The 21,599-nt window shown below is 31.3% G+C and overlaps 2 protein-coding genes across 2 annotated transcripts; both read right to left on the bottom strand.

Moving 5' to 3' along the window:
* Nucleotides 1-3,835: 3,835 nt before the first annotated feature.
* On the bottom strand, nt 3,836-9,076 carry LOC129917115 (uncharacterized). Its single transcript, XM_055997464.1, has 2 exons — nt 8,346-9,076; nt 3,836-4,653 (listed from the first exon to the last, which is right to left on the bottom strand). The coding sequence occupies exons 1-2, from the start codon at nt 8,916-8,918 to the stop codon at nt 4,045-4,047; spliced, it is 1,182 nt and encodes a 393-aa protein (XP_055853439.1). The 5' UTR covers nt 8,919-9,076; the 3' UTR covers nt 3,836-4,044.
* Nucleotides 9,077-12,976: 3,900 nt separating this feature from the next.
* Nucleotides 12,977-14,764, bottom strand: LOC129917116 (serine/threonine-protein phosphatase 6 regulatory ankyrin repeat subunit C). The gene is made up of 5 exons (XM_055997466.1): nt 14,567-14,764; nt 14,198-14,375; nt 13,811-14,056; nt 13,511-13,715; nt 12,977-13,251 (listed from the first exon to the last, which is right to left on the bottom strand). Exons 1-5 carry the CDS (start codon nt 14,716-14,718, stop codon nt 13,100-13,102), a joined length of 933 nt encoding a protein of 310 aa, XP_055853441.1. The 5' UTR covers nt 14,719-14,764; the 3' UTR covers nt 12,977-13,099.
* Between the last annotated feature and the right edge of the window lie 6,835 nt (nt 14,765-21,599).

Raw genomic sequence — 21,599 nt, 5'->3', positions numbered from 1 at the left:
TACCAAGTTTGTAGAAAATCACTTCATTGGTGTGAAAGTTAGAGGGGGTCGAAAATGGCCTGAGTTGTTTCCTGTATATAAGGGTAAAGTGCCAAAGTTGCTATAGAGTACTTGGCTGGGGACTACCGTGCGCCCGCCGCCGTGTGGCGCGCCGTGCCCCTTGATCTTTTATTTTCCACGAAGTGAAGAGAGCCATTTTCAAAGCCTAAATCTAATAAAGCTGTTTAAAACAGTAGGAATTGACCTGGTTGGGATTTGGAGTATGCACGAACTCATTTGCTGAATATTGTCGAAAGGAAGAACACCTGTAGAATGGAATTTGGGTAAGAATTGTCTGCCCGATCTTAAAAAAGAATAACCTCTCAACTGCACAAACTTAAAAAGCATGAGCATTCCTAACATCCTTAACATCGCATATAGAATCCTCTCTGCCATGTTATTTTAATGTCTGAAATGCTTTCCAATTTGAGTGCGTTTTTAGACCATCAACCAAATATTCAGATCTTGCAAAAAATCTCAGCAATATCAAAGCGATATCCATCACCTACAAGGCGTCAGGCAGTTTTTCTGGGTAATAAATCTTAATACAGGATATTTTCAGAGTTTAGCTGTATTGATAAATATCTAGTTTTGGAAGCAAATCCGCTTGCAGAGTGACGATAGAGAATACACGCTGATAAAACCTTTTATTTTAGGCTTTAAGAGGTCAAGTTATTGCTGTGGTTTGACATTAGGTTCCTTTTGTCGATGATATTCAATTTTTGAAAAAGCTTTATAAAAAGGGCTTCAAAGTCATATTTCACTTTCTAACCATATTGCAACATTTTTTTCTCTCCTCGTCACTTTGTTCAATTATGTTGAATTTTTTTCCCAACAATAATTATGTTTGAAAATATAAGGAAGTACAAAAATGTACTCTTTTTACCTCGAAACGTACTTTTACCCCCTTTTTCGTCGAAACAGTATCCTCATCCTGTCGATAATATTCCTGTTCATGTTGAACTTTGTTCTCAACAGTTTTTTTTTTTTTATTTATTTATCCTTATTTTCATCTGACAAAGCAAAGCAAAGCAAAACAAAAAAAAAGTTAAAAAAACGCCCAACCCAATCCAAGGCACACAATGAAAATGAAAAGTTTACAACTTTTTCCGCTGAGTTGAAAACTTTCAACATTTTGCAATAAATTTGTGTAGAACACTAACCTGCTTCCCTCCGCCCGCCCCCAACCCATTTCCTTTAATTCATTTATTGTGAGACTCACAGTTCAAGCCCGAAATGTTTTACTCTTCTATAAAGCAAGTAGCAGAAGCAGCAGCAAGCAAGCACGTAAATTTATGAACTACTTCTATTTTCTCAGGCAAGATGTTGCCCTCGAAAATTATCCAGCAACAAGACTTAAAAAAAAAAAAAAAAACACTAAAAATTCGAAATCCAAAAAATAAAACAAAAAAAAAAAACACAAAATATATCGCAAACGGAACAAGAAAAACGATCCAAATCCATCGCAAGGGTTAATAATGCTGTGCAATATGATGGTGGAGGAGGTTTTGGTGGAGGTTTGAAGAAAGTTCATTGTGGTTTCTGGAACTGAAAACTTTCCTATTGCTTAGTTGTGTAGTTCATTGAAACTAGAAGAACGAATTAACGATAACCCTCAGGAACCAAACAAATGAAGGAAGACTTGCTCTCTGCAGAGAGAGAGAGAGAGAGAGGAAAGAGTGCAAGAGAAGATAGATTTATGCAATCTGAGTGAATATTAAATTACCCTAGATCCGCTTTTGCTATAAATTTTGTGCAATTTATTGTGGAACAAGTTATGAGGAATTGGTGTCTTGAGAACGAGTATATAAGATATTAGTGTGGTGTAGGATTAGTATCCTTGGAACTACATTTATAAATTTAATGGTTCCTTTTTTTTTGGAGGATCCAATAATGTACATAACAGTCGGTTTCTTGAAAATTAGAGTTTGTTTTTCTGTGCTCAATTGTTTAGACTTTTGACATAGGAACCTATTTTATTTATATGGTTTTTGGAATTTTAATGTTTAAATCTTTTAAGATCAACCTAGGCAAACTGATGAAAATTTAACAAAGCTACATTTCTTGCAATGGATGAAGGTCCATTTTTGGTTCTAAAATGGTAAAAATGGAGTTCCGCCGCACCACGCCCGCACGGTTTTTTGATTGCCGCACCATTATCAAAAATTTCAAAACCACCGCACCACGTCCGCACGGCTTTTTGACCGCCGCACAGTGGTGCATTCGGTGTTTTTTCGCGTCAAAATTCATTTGCACGGCCATTTCAATCTATGACGTCACGTTTTTTGAAATATGTATAAGTATTTTTATCTACGAAAAAAAAGAATATTAAAATCTATTTGGTTTACCGAATAAATAAATTGTCAGTTTCTATTGAACATTGAAATTTTTCAATATATCATGTTTTCTAATTTTTATTGGAAAACATAGTTGGCAAGCAGCTTATTTCATTGATTTATTTCATATTTAAATTTACAGTCTTGGTTAAAATAGTATTTAATGCGTTTTTTTTTTTTTACTTTTTTGCCAAACTTTGACTTTGAAGTTGACTATTTCGAGAACAATTAATTGCAATAATTTGAATTAAAAATTAGAATGTACAATTCTAGCTTTTGAAAAAGGTATCATTCATAACTGTAAGTGTTGCCGTTGTTTTTTAATAATTTTATTTGTATTTACCGTGATATTTTAGAAAATTGCCCCTCCCGAATAAACGGGGGGAGATGGACCCCCCTCCCATAGTAAAAAATTATTGTGTTAAAGTCCTCTACAAAAGAACTTTTGATTTTTTTTTCCAAATTGTCCCGATTAGAAATACAAAAATATGAATAACTTGTGAAAAGGAGCAGCTAGGATTTCATTTACAACGGATTTTGCACGTATAATCATCAACAAATACAACCCAACTTGCAGTTTTTGACTTAAATTAAGTCAAATTTCTAGGTTTTATGTACATATACTATTTTAAAATAGAAAATTCTATTTAAAGGCTTATTCTGGGCGTAGCTTTTTCGAATTTTCCATACAAATATCCTTCAGTGTACCTAATTTCATGACATTTTGTCAAGAAATGGCCGTGCAAATGAATTTTTACGCCGAAAAACACCAGAGGCACTACTGTGCGCCGCACCACCACCGCCTCACCACGTCCGCACCATGATTAAAAATTCTATTTTCGTATTTTTACAAATGTTCAAGTCGTCTTCGAAGATATTTTGACTTAAAAATATACAAAAAAGACTTGTGGCACTGGAGGACTGCCGCGGTAAAGCTGTTGCATTGCATTTTTTATCAACTTATGCAATTATAATTTGTTTACCTACACTTCACAAAACCAATGTCATGTATCTACCTATCAATTCATATACAACAACAAGGTCACATTTGAAAACATGCATACACACAATCTCATGTCTTAAACTTCTCCAGATAAAAAAATAAGAAAACACAAAAATACTTTTTCTCTTCTGATTTAATATCGCAATTCGCAAGCGCAAGCAACGCCTTACTCGTTCACAAATGCCTTACTCGTACCATATGCATATACCACACATACCATCATAAGTGTAATAATTTTTCGTTACGATATTTCTTGGTTCGCTCCCCATGCCAGGCCTGCGTTAAAATCTATGCAATAGCTTAAAAGGAAATGGTGCGGCTGCGCAGCGTCGGTGGTGCAGCGAAATTTTTCGCCAAACGGGCGGTGGTGCGGCTGTGGTGCGGCTGTGGTGCGGCGGTCAATATTTTTTTTTATTTATTTTTTTTTTTAATTCAATTTCTATTTTTACTCGGGAAAACATGATAGAAAATCTTCAAAATTTGTTAAACCTGAAGACTTTACTTCTAATAAAAATATTTTGACTTTTGTATTTGATTTCCAACCAAAATTATACATATTTAATGTTTAACCAATATCTTATAGGCCTGATTTACAAAAACCAATTAATTTGTATATTACAAAACTACAAACTAGTACAAAATATTTATTTCTTTATTCCACTATCTCTAAACACATTCTACGCCTTTTAAAGTTTGATATCCACAAGAATAAACTGTATAAAAGTCATGATTCTGCTTCAATCCCAAAAAGAATACATTCTCAGCTATTTCTCTTCCAAAATCGCAGAAATTCTGTGCATAAAGTGTAAAAAATAAACGTTTGTTATCCAACTTGTAACGTTTTAAAATTTCATTCTCATGATCGTAGATCTCTTGTGTGACTGTTGTCGATGTTATCCAATCCCTATATTCTGCCCATGCATGTTGGAAACTCTTAATGTAAATAACAGCCATTAAACGTGCCTCATCTAAAGCATTTATGATGGGTGGAAGTTTAAGACAATCAGCAATATCGGAGTATTTTTTGGGTTCCATTCTTGCCGAGCTATTGTAAAACATCATCCAAAGATGTACATTTAATGTTGACATGTAATAAGACATGGGTTTGTTTCGACTTTGATACATATACATTGTCCAATCGAGGATAGTCTTGGGCACACCACGCGCGTAAGTCTCATTGTTGCTTTTGCGGAGGTCTTCTAGTGATTTTATGTTATGCTCATAGCCATCGCGGTAAATTCTGACATTCTTGTATTCGTTATCCAAGTCGGACATCTATAAAAAAAATAAAGTTAGTTGAATTTAAATTACTATGAATTGAAACTAAATAAATTGTAAAAAAAAAAAAACTAGTAATTAATATTTTAAGAGCAGTCAATAACATGAATTATATTGTTAAAATATTTTACCAAGTAGATAATACTTCTAACAATCATCTTGAAAAACTGTGGTGAAAAACTGTCAAACTCTATTTACGTTCCACATACCATCCACACTGTAACGAATAAATTGTTTGCACGCGAGCGCGATTTAACCTCAAAATTATATCACTCCTGCTTTTGTTTTCTTTTAAATAAGAAGCACAGGGATATATTGAAAAAAAAATCAGTTTGAAATTTAAAAGCGAGGCATCGAAAACCAAATATGTCAAATGAATTTGGCAACGTTCACCACCAAAATCAAAACAAACATGATTTTGGAGGTTTAGGACGCGCGAACTTTTTGTTCGTTTGGAATGTGTGGAACGCGAATTCAGTCTGACAATTCGTACCAACTAGAATTCTTTTCACGACGAATAAATTTGTTTTCTCACATTTATTAACATTTTATATTAAAAAGGGAATAAATGCATCGTAAAATTATATATAAACTATATTTCTATTGATTTGTTGAGAATTTGTGATGAAATAGTCTAAAATCATTCATTCGTCGTTCGTTGGTCGTTCTCATGTGAATAGTGCTTAACTGAGTACACATTTCTGGGTCTAAAGTGTCATTCATATGAAGATGCGACCTGCGGCTGCGAATTGCGAATGGTCGCTGAAGGTCAATTCGAACGAATTATTTGTTCGTAACTTTGTGGAATGCGTTTTAAATTTGTGGACTGCTAGTTTACATTTTTGACATTTGCCAGTTCGTAGTTATTTGGTCGCATAGAAAATATTAAAATGTGTTTTTTTTTTTTGTAGTTTTAACAAGCATTATGCAATATTCTACATTTAAATAATGCGTAATAATTAAACAATTAAAATAAGAATAAGTTGATAACTTTAGAAAAAGCTTTAAGAGAATTATTTGTAGAAGCAGGCCGCAGCTAGTATGAATATCACTTAACTGACAATTCGGTACAGTCTGCGAATAGATATTATTACCCATGTGAAATAAAAGTCAAAATATGCGACAGTCCATAGTTCGAAGTTCGTAGCTCATGTGCAAGAGCTATAGCGAAGGAAATTAAATGTCATAAGATACATGGATAAAAACTACACATGTCGATAAAGTGGGGACAAAGGGTTGCCAGGTGTTATCAAAAATAAAAACAAAAATAACATAATAATGTCTGTTAGTTAGTATTATTATAATTCTTATTTCAGGAAACAAATAGACAGAAGTCTAGAAGAATTCAGATGGTGTTCAAATATATTACTAAATCTTTAAAACTATTTTAACAAAAATTCCGATGAGATACAAAGCTGCAATTAAATACATACCAACAGATAGCTTTTGAACTTTTTTTCTCTAAAATCTTTTTTTAAATAAGACATTTATTTAAAAATGTTGGGCTAAAACAACTGCAAATTTGGTCGCTTTCAAGGCAAAGTGGCATAAGTCGAGATTTTTCATTTTTGAGTTTAAAGCACACAACTGATTTAAAAAAAAAAACTCAATTTTTCTGTGTAATCAGCGCTTTCCTCCTTCGTTTTCTTCGAAAACACAAAACCAATCCTATTGACCATAACAGCATAACCAAAGAAATGCCATTAATGTATACAAAATGACTGGGATATTTGTGAAAATTAAGAGCGGCACTTTTTTACAACGTGGGAACTATGTCTTCTAGTTCCCACGTTGTATACATTAATGCCATTTCTTTGGTCCTGCTGTTATGGTCGATAGGATTGGTTTTGTGTTTTTGAAGAAAACGGCACAGCTAAGAAAATGTCAAATAGTAAAAGAGCAAATCGGTAAGATTTTTTCATCATTTCGCCTTTTTTTTCGTTTAGGCTAGGCCCACACATGCGATTTTAGTCGCGCGATTATTTAGTCGCAAAAATGGATCATAAGGATTTCAATGCCTGTGAACACACATGCTTCAAGCGATTAAAAAGTTGAAAATTGTGTCAACGGTCATTGAAATTCTTGTCATCTAATTTGCGATTGAATAATCGCGCGATCAAAATCGCATGTGTGCGCCTAGCCCTAAATTAAATTTTTCGGTAAACTAAGTCCGGTTCTGTAACTGAGTTAAAAACTCATGAATTGAAATAAGTTTTTGTTTATGTTTTTCTTATAAGATAGAATAAGTGCATTTTTTGTATATCTTTTTCATTATTAAATAAATAAAATTGAGTATAAAATAATATTTTATTTTTATATTTTTAGTTTTGTCTTTAAATAACGTTAAAAACGGCACTTTTTCCATAGGGTCAGAAAAAAATAATGTCGAAAATAGTTCTATTTTTTTTTTTTGTAAAACGGCATAACTCTGAGCTATATTTTTAAATATTGCATTTTCTATAAAACTTAGTATTCCATCTAAAAGCAAAATAAAAATCCAATTTTTCAGTGTAGGGCAGAGGGGGGCCAAATGTAACACTTTTTACTAAAACCGATGGTTGTCCTACAAATTTGAAAATAAGTCAACTAGACCTTTTTTTAAATTGAAGACCCATGTTTTAACTGCAAGATCCATCACAAAAAATTAGCAAAACCTAACGGTAATGTTGAAAAATAAAGCTTTCAAAAAAAAATTTGTGTTGTTTCAATTTACTCCGTATACGGGGTACACATACCGGGGTAGGTTGTAGCAAGAACTAAAAATAAGAGACAAAATGTCAATATTTATTTATTTTAAATCGGTAATAATAAAAATGAACCTCATTTGAAAAAAAAAAGTGGAGCAAATCCAAGATTTCCGGAGAAGATTTGACAGCAGTCTTAAATTAAAGTTATTTGAATTCATAAATTGGTTATAAGGTTTATAAATTCTAGTGGTGGTTTAAAATGTGTTTGCAATTCCAAAATAAATACAAATTCAATAACAAGCATTCATATCCAGGGTTATTGGTTATATATTAGTTAAACGATTTTTCAGTATGTAAGAAAAATGTGGGGTACGTCCCAAAAAATCGTTAAGTTGAGCGTTGAAATAGATCTTTCTTCCCTGATAGTTGGGGAAAGAGCAAGGTTTGATCTCTGGTTCTTATTCATAAAATTATTTTACACTAGTTGATAACAAACAGCCTTGTTGTAATGAAAAATAAATAAAAATAAAATAAAGCGAAAAATCACAATTCACTTGTAAAAAGTCGAATGAATATATGTTAAAAAGTTAGACCAAAAATAAAATTTAAAAAAAAAGTTACAAACCTGCTTTTTTTGGGCACTACTAGTATAATTTCTCAACCTGCCGTCAAATCTTCAACTGAAGAAAATATACCCGTAGATATGGAAAAAATTAACATTTTTCTCTTTAACGCGTTTCTTAATAAGCCTCACTCTCTTAATTTAGCCCCACTCTCCCCTATATAACTTTTGATTTCTGTTTTTTATTGACAACGAAAATCATTTTTTAATTATTCAAAAAACTTTAAATGTCTCTTCTGAAAATTAACAAATTCCGACTTACATATACCACAATAATAACATAATAATAGATTAGCAAGATCTTAAGTTGAAATTGACAGACACACTTTAAAAAAAAAAAAAAAAAAACTATCACTTGTTATGATTACAGTTACAATTACCTTAAAGTAAATCCTTGGATCCTTGAATCTGTCTTTTAGCGATTCCAATTTGTACCGGAATAAATGACCAGAAAAATTTTCCGTCCTCTTAGCTCTTTGAATAAATCTCTCCAATAAATCCATAAGATTCTTATGATCATGTGTATCCATATGTTTATTTGCCACAATATATCCGAATACCGGACGGAAATAATCAAAGGATTCACGATAACAATCATCAACTGATTTAACCAAATTACACGATAAGAAAAAGTCCATCAATTTTCGTTTCGCTGAGAATTTCTGATCATCGTTTTGTAAGTCGATCAAAAGATCAATTAATTCACTTTCACATGGTAAATTGCCCATGATTGAAAACATTGGTTGATTTCGATTGCAAACATATTCGTAGTACATTTCACATGGTGGTTTTTCTTTGTAAATGGAATGGTCCAGTTTAATAGCTAGATTTTGTAATTCCTTGATACGCAAATCCGAAAGATGACGTGTGTAGGCAATTTGACCGAAAACCCCTTGCAGGGAGATGAACCAAAGTCCCACAAACAACCCGTACGTTATTGACCAATGAAACATATCGCACAAACTAACTAAACACTTAATCAGAGATATGTGTTAAACCTCAAAAGAGCTGAAACTGATTTGTTATTTTCGAAAAATTTTGTTGATTTCAAAGACGGAATTGGAGCAAGCTAACATATTTGACATTTGGCTATACTCTCTGAGATTAAAATCAGTACAGATGCTATTGTAGCGAGGAAGTATAGAATGCTTTTTGTGCTTCCATAAGTTTTGAAGTAATTCATTGAGATTAATAACATCATCGTGATAGCGTAAAGCATGCCAACGCCAAGTAACCTCATCAAATACTCAAAACAACGTTTCTAATTATTTGAAATAAATTTGAATATATTTACTGATAACACAGATAAGGAATGGGTATTATGTGAGCTGCTGATAACTATAGTTTGAAAACTAAGGTTGAATTTTTAATCAATACAATATATAAGCTGCAGTTTTTTTGTTTCCATTTTGATTTATTTTTAAAAATTTTGTTAACTACTCATAAAATTCTGAACACATATTTTGCATTAAAAGATTATTTTTACTTCCTAGTTCTGTCGGTTTGTATTTTGGTTTTTTCTTATATGTTAATTAGTATGAAATAGAATTTATAATTTTGATAATCGGTGAATTGTCAGCAAAAGTCAATTTACTTCACAATAATTAAGCCGGTGCACATAGGGGTATTTAATCAATTTAGGCGGACAAAACACGAAATTTTAAACTGATCCAAACGTAAGAAATCAACATCCTACTAAAAGTAGATAACTTGCTTAGCAATTTTTTTATAGTTTTAAAATTGGTTATCCCTTCAGGTGACTAACAGCAGCGGTCTAGAGTTCAAAGTTTTCAGCCCAAAGATAAAATTAATTTTTTTTTTTTTAATTTAGCGACTGTGCTTAAGTAAGTACTTTTTTTTTTAGTGGATGTAGACAAAAGTTTTTATTTAATATCGATAAGGAGATACGAAATTGTCTACTAGATGTTGTATCTAACTGTTGTATTACTTTATAAATTAAAAGTGATATGTTGAATCTTAATATAAATTAATCGTAAAAAAACTAAATTTCTGTGTTGGTAAGGAGATAAGTTATACAATTTCACATTATTGTGTGATAAAATTTAATGTTTTCTAAAGGTTAAACTCTTATCTAATTGAATCTGTAAAAAACATGTGCAACTAAGTGCAACTTCGACACATTTGCCCTTCTTAAAGATTTTAGGTTTTGAAAAATAGTTAGGTTCCTTGTATTCAGCATCCATATTTTAAGTTTTTTTTTTTAAAGATTCAACTTCTTGAGTTACAGAACCTGAATCCTTATGATTTTTCCTAAATTTTGAGACCTTTATCTTGGCGATACCATTAATAGAACTCCATTTATAAGCGCTTTAACAAACCATTGGGATCCATTCTTTACACTTTTTTGTTTGATGGTTTAGGAAGAAAAATGTTTTCATTGAAATCAACACTTAAAACACTTTATTCCAGTACTAAATACAAGCTTTTACCTTGTTGATGAAGATAAACCGGAAAAATAATTTTGTCCGCGTAAAATTGGCAAATACCCCTATGTGCGGTGATTAAATAAAAAAGGATTTAGGGGGTCACTGTGGTGTATGTGGATTTTTTTGCATAGAAAATTTCAATTCCAGAAAAAAATTCAAAAAACTTTGTTGGTTTATCAACTGGATCAGCTACGCAACGTAGCTTTTTAAGGATTTAAAATTTTGTTCAAGCTTTTAGCATTTTGTCATGCAGTGAGTGCAGCAAGGCTCCTTACGTCAATTTATATTCAAGATTTGAATGATAGGCCAGTCGGAAAAAACCGCTTAGAAATGCAAAATGACCGATGCTTAAAAAATGTTAACTTGAAATTTTCGACCAAGATTTTACTATGAGCTTTTTCCGCCATTTTGAAAAAAAGAATAAAATTGGTTTTTTGACAATAACTCGGCTATCCGACGAGATACAGAAATTTTACTATGCCTCTTTTTGTAGCTTTTACTATGTTCTACAATTCATGCATACACATTTTTTGTGTATCATGAACCGTTTTCGAGAAATTCAAAAATTTAGGACATGTCATATGTTTTTTGATGTTATCTATGTTTTTGGTAATGAATATCCAAAAAATTATTAAAATCAAATTTGTAGACCTTGTTCAGACTTCCAATTTTGTATTTTTATTTTTTTTTTTTTTGACAATAATTTGCATTTCCAAATGTATAAAATGACTGGACTATGAAACAAGAACAACAACCAAGTTCATAGGCTATAGCTATAGGTAGTGGTAGTGGTGCTTAAATGGTGCTTACTATAGCTGTAATTTTTACTTGCTCTATAGGAAAAAACAAATTTTAAGGTTTTAATCAAAACCAACATTACAATGATGGAGAAGTCTGAAAAAGTGGGCCTCGTAATTCCGTCTGTGCTTCAGTTGGTCCATCTGAACGAAAACATTTTCACAGCATAAAAGAGTGGACGGATTTTCTTTAAATTTGGCACAAATTATTTTAATAGTCTTATGTAATTCTTGTAATATTTTTGTTTTATGATTTTTTTTTTTTTTGAAGTTCAAAATTTGATATCACTTAAAAACTTTTAAAGTTAGAGCAATTCTGATTAATTCGAGACATTTAGAAAATTATAATTGGGTTTCTATGGCAAAATATGGCTGGCCAATATTACTGTCATTTACGAAAAATCGATTTAATTCGTTAAACATCCAAAAACTAATATTTTGCTACAAAAAAAAAACAATCATGTGTGCAATTCACACGTGGGTAGAAGTGAAACCTTAAAAATCATTTTTCTTGCAAAAAAAAATCTAATTATTTTTATTCTATCAAATTCAAATCCATGTTTTTTATATGACAACCTTTATAAATTCTATATCATCTGAAAGCTTATTGTCTAAGCTCAAAATATATATATCGATCAGGTCTATGAGACATCTACAAAAAGAGCTAGAACTTTTTGAACTCGATCAATTTCCATCAAAAAAAGCGAAAAAAACATGTATTTTTGCCTTCTCACGCTATTAAATGCATTTTTTCCCTAACAACCTATAACAACTTACACCATCTGAAAGCTTATTATCTTAGCTCAAAATATATAAATCGATCAAGTCTATGAGACATCTACAAAAAGAGTTAGAATTTTTTAAACTCGATGAAATTTCATCCAAAAAGCAAAAAAAAACATTTATTTTTATATTTTATTTCTCATGCTATTAAATCAATTTTTTTTGTTTGGCAACCTATACAAAATTTTATACCATGTGAAAGCTTATTGTTTCACCTTGTATAATGATGCATAAATCTTATTGCAAAGATGTCTACAAGAGAAGTTAGAATTTTTTAAAGTCAACCATGTCGAATTTCCAGACTGAGATTACGGTACTTCTTACACTGGTAGCTGGTCATCGCCAACAGATCTCCACAAGTGTTTTGAGGTATTTTTAATTCAAATATATATATCAAATAAAAGGTTATGTTATCAGCATGCGTATTAAAGTTAAATCAAATTTGTATGTGCACTAGATCAAAAGATATAACGTGTGTTGGAAAAGAATATCTTTTTACCGTTATCTCCGAATTTTGAATATGAAATTAATTGAAATTTTGTACAATTATAACTTATTTAATTACCTATCTACAGTGCAAATTTCATTCATCTATCTATTAAAACAAAAAAGTTATAACAAGTTGAAGTCGTGTCGCGTTTTCGTTTCATCTTGTTTTAAATCACTACGATACTAAAGAAGTTTTCACTTCAAAAACATTAAAATTAAATAAAAACATAAAAAAAATAAAACTAAGTTCTGTTATGCAACTAATAAAAAAATGGTATATTTTTGAATTTTGAGGTTATTTATAAAAAAAAAATGATTTTAAAGACTCCGTCAGTTCTTTTAGCTCGTGGTCTATCTTTGGCTTTCTCAAAAATCTCTAATGAAATAACATTTTGTCAAAAAACTTTTCAAATTATGTTTCTATTGAATTTTTATTTTGCAAATGCTTTCAAAAATTCAATTTAATTAGAACATTCTCAACACGTTATAATTATTTCAGCCAAAAAAAATGATTTGAATGCTTTTAATCTTAAAAAAATCAACATTTCTCAGAAACTTTCTAAAAATTTCTAATTTGAAATTGAATTTTCAATCACTCTGATGTGTGTGCCTCTATCTCTACACACAATTCTCCAAATATTTCAATGCTTCATTATTTCCAAACAAACGTGCCAATTCCATACAATTAAGTCCATTCACATCCAGTGCCCCCAATTTTGATCCCTGCTGATGCAACAACTTCACAATCATCAAATCTGAATGCATTCCAACTAGAAAAAGATAAACATCGTATAGGTATTCAAATATACATACAAAACACTAAGGAACTAGGAAAAGCGTATAAAAGTGATGAGTTTCCAGCGAGTTTCGCCAAAGACTCGAAACGCACAAATTAATGCACTTTTCATCACATATCGTCCGTCGTCGTCGTCGTCCTTTGGCGATATTTTCTATAAAATTCAGGTCACAAAATTCGATGTTTGTCCGAATTTGACCACCAATAACTTCGTGGACGTGTGCGCTACCTACCAGCTCTCAATAACAGAGTCCATCCTGACATATCCATCGCCTCCATATCGGCACCATTGTCAAGTGCGAATTTCAAAATGTCATATTGGTTTGCATCCACGGCACAATGGCACGGTGTCACGCCATTGTTATCCTTGACATTTATGTCGGCTTTCTTGTTCAGCAGGATTCGTGCTACTGGCAGGTGTCCATAAAAGAATGCCAACTTCACAAGAGTTCAATATAAAACAAAGAGAGAGCGTAGAAAAAAAATCTATGTAAACCATTAGGTAATCTTGAAATGAAGGTGAAGGAACTTACATGCAACGGTGTTCGACCGTTTAAAGGATTCCCTGTGTGGACACTGGCTCCAGCAGTCAGGATAATGTCAATGATGCATATTTCACCCATGGTAATGGCATTGGCTAGTGGAAGGTATCCATTTTGAGCAGGGTAATCAATCAGGCTGGGACGACGTCGTAGGATCCTTTTGATCAGAAATTGTTGACCCTTCTTAATGGCTCGATGCAGGCACATAGTTGAAGGGGGAGATGACAGTGTCATTCCCTGCAATTAAACACATTCTGGGTATAAATATTCGTAAGCGAAATTGAATTGCTCCCGAACGACCGACACGACGACGCGGACAGGAAAAGTCATAAAACTTAATAACACCACCGTGTCGGTCTCGGTCGAGATCGTCCTTACCACAATTTCCTCGGACAAGCCAAGTGTAATAAATTCCTTTGGCTGATGTTCGTCAAAGGACTCTTCTTCTTCGTCACAGTCTTGATTGCCATTTGGGGAGAGTTTTAGGGCTTTTATATGGAATCGATATGCAAAGTTATCATCCAGCTGTTCAATTGTCGTCCTACACGCACTCGTCCTTCAAAGGACATTATAACCACCGCATGCGAAAGAAAAAGCAATTTTTACAATTTTTTTCTTAGCAAAGTTTTAGAGTTTTTTTTTATATTTTTCATGTGTGTTGTCTGTTTTGCGAAAAAGGACATCACTTTGTAGTGGAAAAATGATGATTCTGTTTTTCATCGATTTATAACTCTACTATATACGAACCAGGACACTCTTTGCCAGCCAAACTTTTTAGTGTATTTTTCAATTTCATAGATATCCGAGTTGGGGACTTTATCCCATTGAAGCGTGATACTAGTTACGGTTTGGTTAGAAACTTGTGCGTTAAAAACTTGAGGATTCTCCAAACAAAGCATCAGAATCGTTGTTGGCCATGAGATTGAAAAGAAACAAACTGCAACAACCAATATTCTCAATAAAAACACACACACACACAAACTACATCCTTTTCGGAAGGACTTAACTCCTTTGTGAATCAAAATGGAAGAAGAATGGTAGGTAGCTTCTTGTTGTTTTATCAATACGAGAATGATGATGGTTTTTTCTCATAGCAACAACGAGAAACCATAACAAGGACGAAAATTTTGTGTTTCTGTCCAAAGTTCTAAAATTGTTTGCAATTGAAAATCACATAAAAGGATATTATGTATAGATACAGTTTGTTTTTTTTTTTGTCTCTTTATTGGAAGGATGTCATAAAGTGGATGATGTTAGATAAATAAAAATGTGTACGAATGTCCGGATGCGGTAGATATTTTTGGAAGCAAAACGACAAGAGTCATTGTTAGAAATGAAAATTGATTGTTATTGGTCGATGGGGATATTTTTTTAGAAGCAAATTTATCAAAAATAATGCCCACTTAAAGAAGAATAAAGGAGAGAACTTATTTGTTATTGTTTATGCATGTATGTGCGGGGTTTTTGTATTTCGTTTTTTGTATATTTTTGAAATTGGTTTGCAGATAAGATAAGTATCGATTAGAGATGAAGATGAAGAATTATGTTTCAAAAGGCAATAAAATATTTTCGAAATATATTTACAAGTGCATTTTAATCTTACTCAGCAGTATTTTTTCATCCATATAAATTCTATTTTATTAAAAATAAAAATGGACCAAAAGTAGGGATTAAGCCCACCTAGGATTAGGTAGGTATTGGAATTTAGAAAAAAAAACCGAAACAAAAAATATGAATGTTTGCTATTTTTGAAGTCTCTGGACCTTATGTCAATTTCACTACTACCTTATTTTAAATACTATTTGGATTCCCCGAAAAACTTATTAAAATATAAGGTTTGTGTATGGCTTTTTCATACGCACACTAATGCTGCCAGTGGAATCAATTTTATATTGAAGGTTTTGAATGAAGAACAACAACTTTTGTGGTTTTAAGCTCCCAGTGTTCTATGAAAAAACAAAATTTATGATTTAGTTTTTTTCTATTTAAGATTGTTAGCCCCATGAAATTTGGCAAAAAGTTTGTTTTTTGGAATAAGGACCAAAGATCAAAAGAGTTTATAAAAAGAGATTTTAGGTGATAACGTCGTAAGAAAACAGGTTGTGTGCTTTTAAAATGAGTCAATTGAAGCGTTTATTTATTTCAAACAATCATATTTTACAAGAAAAACCTAAAAAAAATTACCTTTTTTCTTTTCTAGCTCAGGGAAATTGGTCAAAATATGGGCATGAAATCGCATTTTTCGCGGGACAAAATTTTTTTCATGGAATGTGTTCTAATTTCCCTGGGCTATTCTCATTATATTAATTTTTTTATTTTAAAAGCTTAAAAAAAAAATATTTCTTCTAAATAATAAAACCATTTTAAAATTTTTAAAATAATTTATTAAAAACAATCATTTCTTATGAAAAAAGTGAAAAAATTATTTCCATCACCCAAAAATTCATTTTTTTGATTTAACAACCTATAAAAAATTTTATACCACCTGAAAACGTATTGCTTCAGCTCAAAATATAAATATCAATCATGTCTATTAGGCAACTACAAAAAGAGCTAGAATTTTTTGAACTCAATCAATTTTCATAAAAAAAGCAAAAAAAAACATATAATGTTATGTTCTCACGGTATTGAATCAATTTTTTTAGACATCCTATAAAAAATTGTATATCATGTAAAAGCTAATAATTACTATAATTTACAAGAAAAAGCTAAAAAATAATTACAAAAAAGCTCACAAAAAAAATTATACAACTAAAAAGCCAAATATTTCTTCTAAATAATGAAACCATTTTTAAATTTTTACAATGCGTAAAAAGTATTAAAATAATTTATTAAAAACAATCATTTCTTATGAAAAAAGTGAAAAAATCGTTTCCATCACCCAAAAATTCATTTTTTTGATTTAACAACCTATAAAAAATTTTATACCACCTGAAAACTTATTGCTTCAGCTCAAAATATAAATATCAATCATGTCTATTAGGCAACTACAAAAAGAGCTAGAATTTTTTGAACTCAATAAATTTTCATAAAAAAAGCAAAAAAAAAACATATAATGTTATGTTCTCACGGTATTGAATCAATTTTTTTAGACATCCTATAAAAAATTGTATATCATGTAAAAGCTAATAATTTCACCTTTCATATGACGTTTCAATCTTATTTCTGCGATGCCTAGAAAAAAAGTTAGAATTTTTTAAGGCCAACCAAGTCGAAATTCCAAACTGAGATTACGATACTTCCCACACTGGTGGCTGTTCATGATTAACAGATCTCCACAGGTGTTTTGAGGTATTTCGCAAGTTTTTAATTTATCATTGTGTAGCTTGTAGTGAATGTACAGTTATGTGTGATATACCAAATGAAAGGTAACATCATCAGGATGCTTAAAGTTAAATCAAATTTGTATTTGCTTTAGATCAAAAGATAGAACCTGTTGAATAATAAAACTTTATTTCACCGTTATCTCAAAATTGTGATTACAAAATTGATTACAATTTATTTATCTGTTGAAGAAAAAAAGATAAAAATTAAAAAAATGTTAAAAAAGGTCAAAAAAACTTGGGACAACAAAACTTGTTTTTTCCCGTTATTCGATCAAAAACCATTTTGAAATACCGATTTTTTGCACATACAGCTGTGTTCAAAATAATAGTAGTGCCTGCAACAAAATAACATTTTTTATATTTACGGTGCTTCTATGGTTAAAAATTTAATTTCTTTGATGTCAAAGTTTGTAACGGTCAATTACTAATAAATGTATCGTAATTTTAAAATGAAAAAGAAGGTGCCAAATAATTTTTCATTGATTTTTGATTGTTCTTTCGAATTTGACCTGTTCAAAATAATAGTAGTTAAAGTTATTTTTTAAGAATTTAAGAGCGGTTTATAACTTAGAATATTTATTTTTGGTTTAAAAGTAAGTACTCATATAATTTGAATAATTTTTCAACAAAAAACGATTTGTTTCGGTTTTAATCTATTTAAAGTTCGAAGAGCAAAACACTGCAGTTCGGATAAAGGAAACTTATACGAAAGCTGCTTGAAGAAGGGAAAACCTACTTGGAAATTCAAGTTTATATTAGGATGCTCCCCTACAATGGTAGCCAATGCAATAAAGTCAACGAAAGACCCGAAACGCGCGGTAGAAAAAGAAAAAAGACCGCCGTAGATGACAGGCGTATTGTCCAGACGAGGAAAGTTGAGCCTTCTGCATCGTTGTTTCACATCCAGAAGGCTTTAAGCCTAGATTGCAGTGCAGTGAACATTCGGAGGCGAATGTTAGACACTAATTTGTACGCTTGAAGTCCACGAAAAGTTCAGCGAAACATGTTAAAAAGCGTATCCAGTTTGTAAAAGACCACATAAACTGGCCAGCAAAGTAATGGCGTAACATATTGTTTACTGATGACAGCATATTTGTCCCTTTTGGTGGTACTGGATCTCCACATTACGTCCGACGTCCACCCAATACGGATTATGATCCAAAGTATACGACGAAAACAGTAAACATGGAGGGTCGAAAATTTTAGTATTTTAACATATTTCTTTGTTAAGAGCGGAACTTTTCGTGGGTTTCAAGCGTACAAATTAGTGTCTAACATTCGCCTCCGAATGTGCACTGCACTGCAATCCAGGCTTAAAGCCTTCTGGATGTGAAACAACGATGCAGAAGGCTCAACTTTCCTCGTCGGGACAATACGCCTGTCATCTACGGCGGTCTTTTTTCTTTTTCTACCGCGCGTTTCGGGTCTTTCGTTGACTTTATTGCATTGGCTACCATTGTAGGGGAGCATCCTAATATAAACTTGAATTTCCAAGTAGGTTTTCCCTTCTTCAAGCAGCTTTCGTATAAGTTTCCTTTATCCGAACTGCAGTGTTTTGCTCTTCGAACTTTAAATAGATTAAAACCGAAACAAATCGTTTTTTGTTGAAAAATTATTCAAATTATATGAGTACTTACTTTTAAACCAAAAATAAATATTCTAAGTTATAAACCGCTTTTAAATTCTTAAAAAATAACTTTAACTACTATTATTTTGAACAGGTCAAATTCGAAAGAACAACCAAAAATCAATGAAAAATTATTTGGCACCTTCTTTTTCATTTTAAAATTACGATACATTTATTAGTAATTGACCGTTACAAACTTTGACATCAAAGAAATTAAATTTTTAACCATAGAAGCACCGTAAATATAACAAATGTTATTTTGTTGCAGGCACTACTATTATTTTGAACACAACTGTATGTATGTGCACAGTCATAGACTACATGTTCTATAAGCTTGAGATTTTTTGAATGCTAAAACTCGCCCGAAAATACCGTAAAATAAGTAGGTGTTTTTCAAAAATTCATATTTCGAAACGCAGAGACTTAAAAAAAATCCGTATCAGACCTCTAACTTTTTTTTTATTATCTTTCGAATGACGTTTTTCAAATTGTCAAAAAAAAATTCTCCTACCTATAATCACTACTTTGTCAAAGGTCTACCTCATGTTTTAGTTTTAGAAAACCGTTAATAGCTTGGTTTTGAAATTTTTTAGAATTTTTTCAATACCGTTGTCAGTCTTGCAATAAATTTATCTATTGATTAAAAAAATTCAACTCTTTACATTGTCGCGTTTTAACCATTATTTACCCTATTAAAAGATGGAATTTTTTTGAAATCCTTCAAAAGTATTTAACTTTAGGTTATTATCTTTCAAATAAGTTATAGAAGATTTTTGTATCTCTAATAGTTTAGTTTTAATTTTGAATTGAAATTTTTGCCGCACTGCGAAAGTGCGAGAGTGGAACGTTAGAAAATGGCGTCACTTTTTTGTGGTGGCTGCCATCGATTTATAAGACGTTATCACGTCAAAAATATTAGGTGAAAGAAGTTTAAGATAAAACACAAAATTTCTTAAAAATATTTTTGCTGAAAGGGTGTTTTTTTGAAGGGTTAAGTTATGTGTGAGAAAGGTATCATAACAGCTAACATTAATTTTGTTAATTTTTTAAACTAAGTGAAAACGTTTCTTTTGTTTTAAGAACTAAGAATGTAAAGAGTATCCAAAATTATAGGTATTGAGTGAAAGGGTGTTTTTTTTTTTTTGTAAAGAAATGATGAAATTCAGAATAAGTACCACAAATAGTAGGACAAAAATGGTACCCCAATGAAAATTTGTAAAAATATTTCATTTATAAAAGAAACCAAGAAACAGTCTAAAATCAATGGTATAAAATGAAACCTTACGAAATTTTTTTTAAAAATGTTGTCTTTGCCATAGGAACTACGAATAAAATGAGTTTATAAATTTTTTTTCATGTAAAAGGGTGTTTTTTTTTTAGGAATAGAGAAAATGTGGGTGTGTTGAAAAAACTTCGTATATAATGATAATGGGGTAATACATACCACCTCATTGAATTTCAAAAATTATGTTACTTTTACGATTGGAAACAAAAATCTATTGTCTATTAGAATATGTATCATGGTTAAAAGGGTGTTTTTTGAGTTAGACAAAAATTTATAAAATTTGGTAAAAACGTTGAATTTGATATATAAAACAAGAGTCTAAAGAGTTTTCATAAAAAGTGAGTAAAAGGGTGTTTTTTTTCGAAAAGTGTAAATCTGTAATTGGTCCCAAAAAGCCAATGATTCGTGCATAGCGTCTAAGAACTTAAGTATAAACATTCAATTCGTCATCAAAACAAAAAATAAAATGAATCATTGGCTTTTTGGGACTAATTACAGATTTTACTGTCTCTTCGAAAAAAAAACACCCTTTCACCCAAATTTTTTTTTTTTTTAGATTCTTTTGATCCTGTACAGAAACTGGAACTTTTGAAAATCAAATTTACTCACTCTCTGGTCTACCTACTTGTGCTAAAATCTTTATTGAATAAATACTCAATTTCGACAAAAATGTATGAAATTCGAAAAGAAACATATTTGGAAACTAGCTTAAATGTCACAAACACCATTTTTGTCAACAACTAGTCCTAAAATCACCAAAGACTGAAATGTTTGGGTATTTTTCGTCATATTATGCATTTTTGCCAATGATTTTGTTCGACACCTTTGTTCGTTGGGTTATAACCACAAACAACTCTGCCAAAAATTAAAACTACACTCAAAAAAAAAACTGGCACCGGTGACCAGATTTCCCGCTCAATTTATCCAGAAAAAGTGGTTTTTAGATTCCTACCAGGCGTTTTGGTAAAATTTACCAGAAAAGCCTGGTAAATTATACCAGGAGATTTTTCGAAGAATTCCTGGTCAAATACACCAGATTTCTGGTAGAATATACCAGGAATGTTTTTTTTCCTGGTCAAAATTATACCGGGAAGAATCCCAGTATTCTGGTAGAATATACCAGGAATATTTTTTTTTCCTGGTAGAATTTTCCCCAGTATTCCTGGTAAAAATGGACCAAAATTCTGGTAGAATATACCTACCAGGAATATTTTTTTTTCTCCTGGTAAAAAGGAACCAGAATTCTGGTAGAATATACCAGGAATATTTTTTTTTCCTGGTAAAATTTTACCAGCATTCTGGTAGAATATACCAGGAATATTTTTTTTTTTCCTGGTAAAAATTTACCAGAATTCTGGTAGAATATACCAGGAATATTTTTTTTCCTGGTAAAATTTTACCAAAATTCTGGTAGAATATACCAGGAATATTTTTTTTCCTGGTAAAATTTTACCAGAATTCTGGTAGAATATACCAGGAATATTTTTTTTTCCTGGTAAAATTTTACCAGAATTCTGGTAGAATATATCAGGAATATTTTTA

The sequence above is a fragment of the Episyrphus balteatus genome, chromosome 3, assembly GCF_945859705.1.
Source record: "Episyrphus balteatus chromosome 3, idEpiBalt1.1, whole genome shotgun sequence".
NCBI classification, from domain to species: domain Eukaryota; kingdom Metazoa; phylum Arthropoda; class Insecta; order Diptera; family Syrphidae; genus Episyrphus; species Episyrphus balteatus.
The sequence above is the reverse complement of the archived record's forward strand: the minus strand, read 5'-3'. Positions and strand labels throughout refer to the sequence as shown.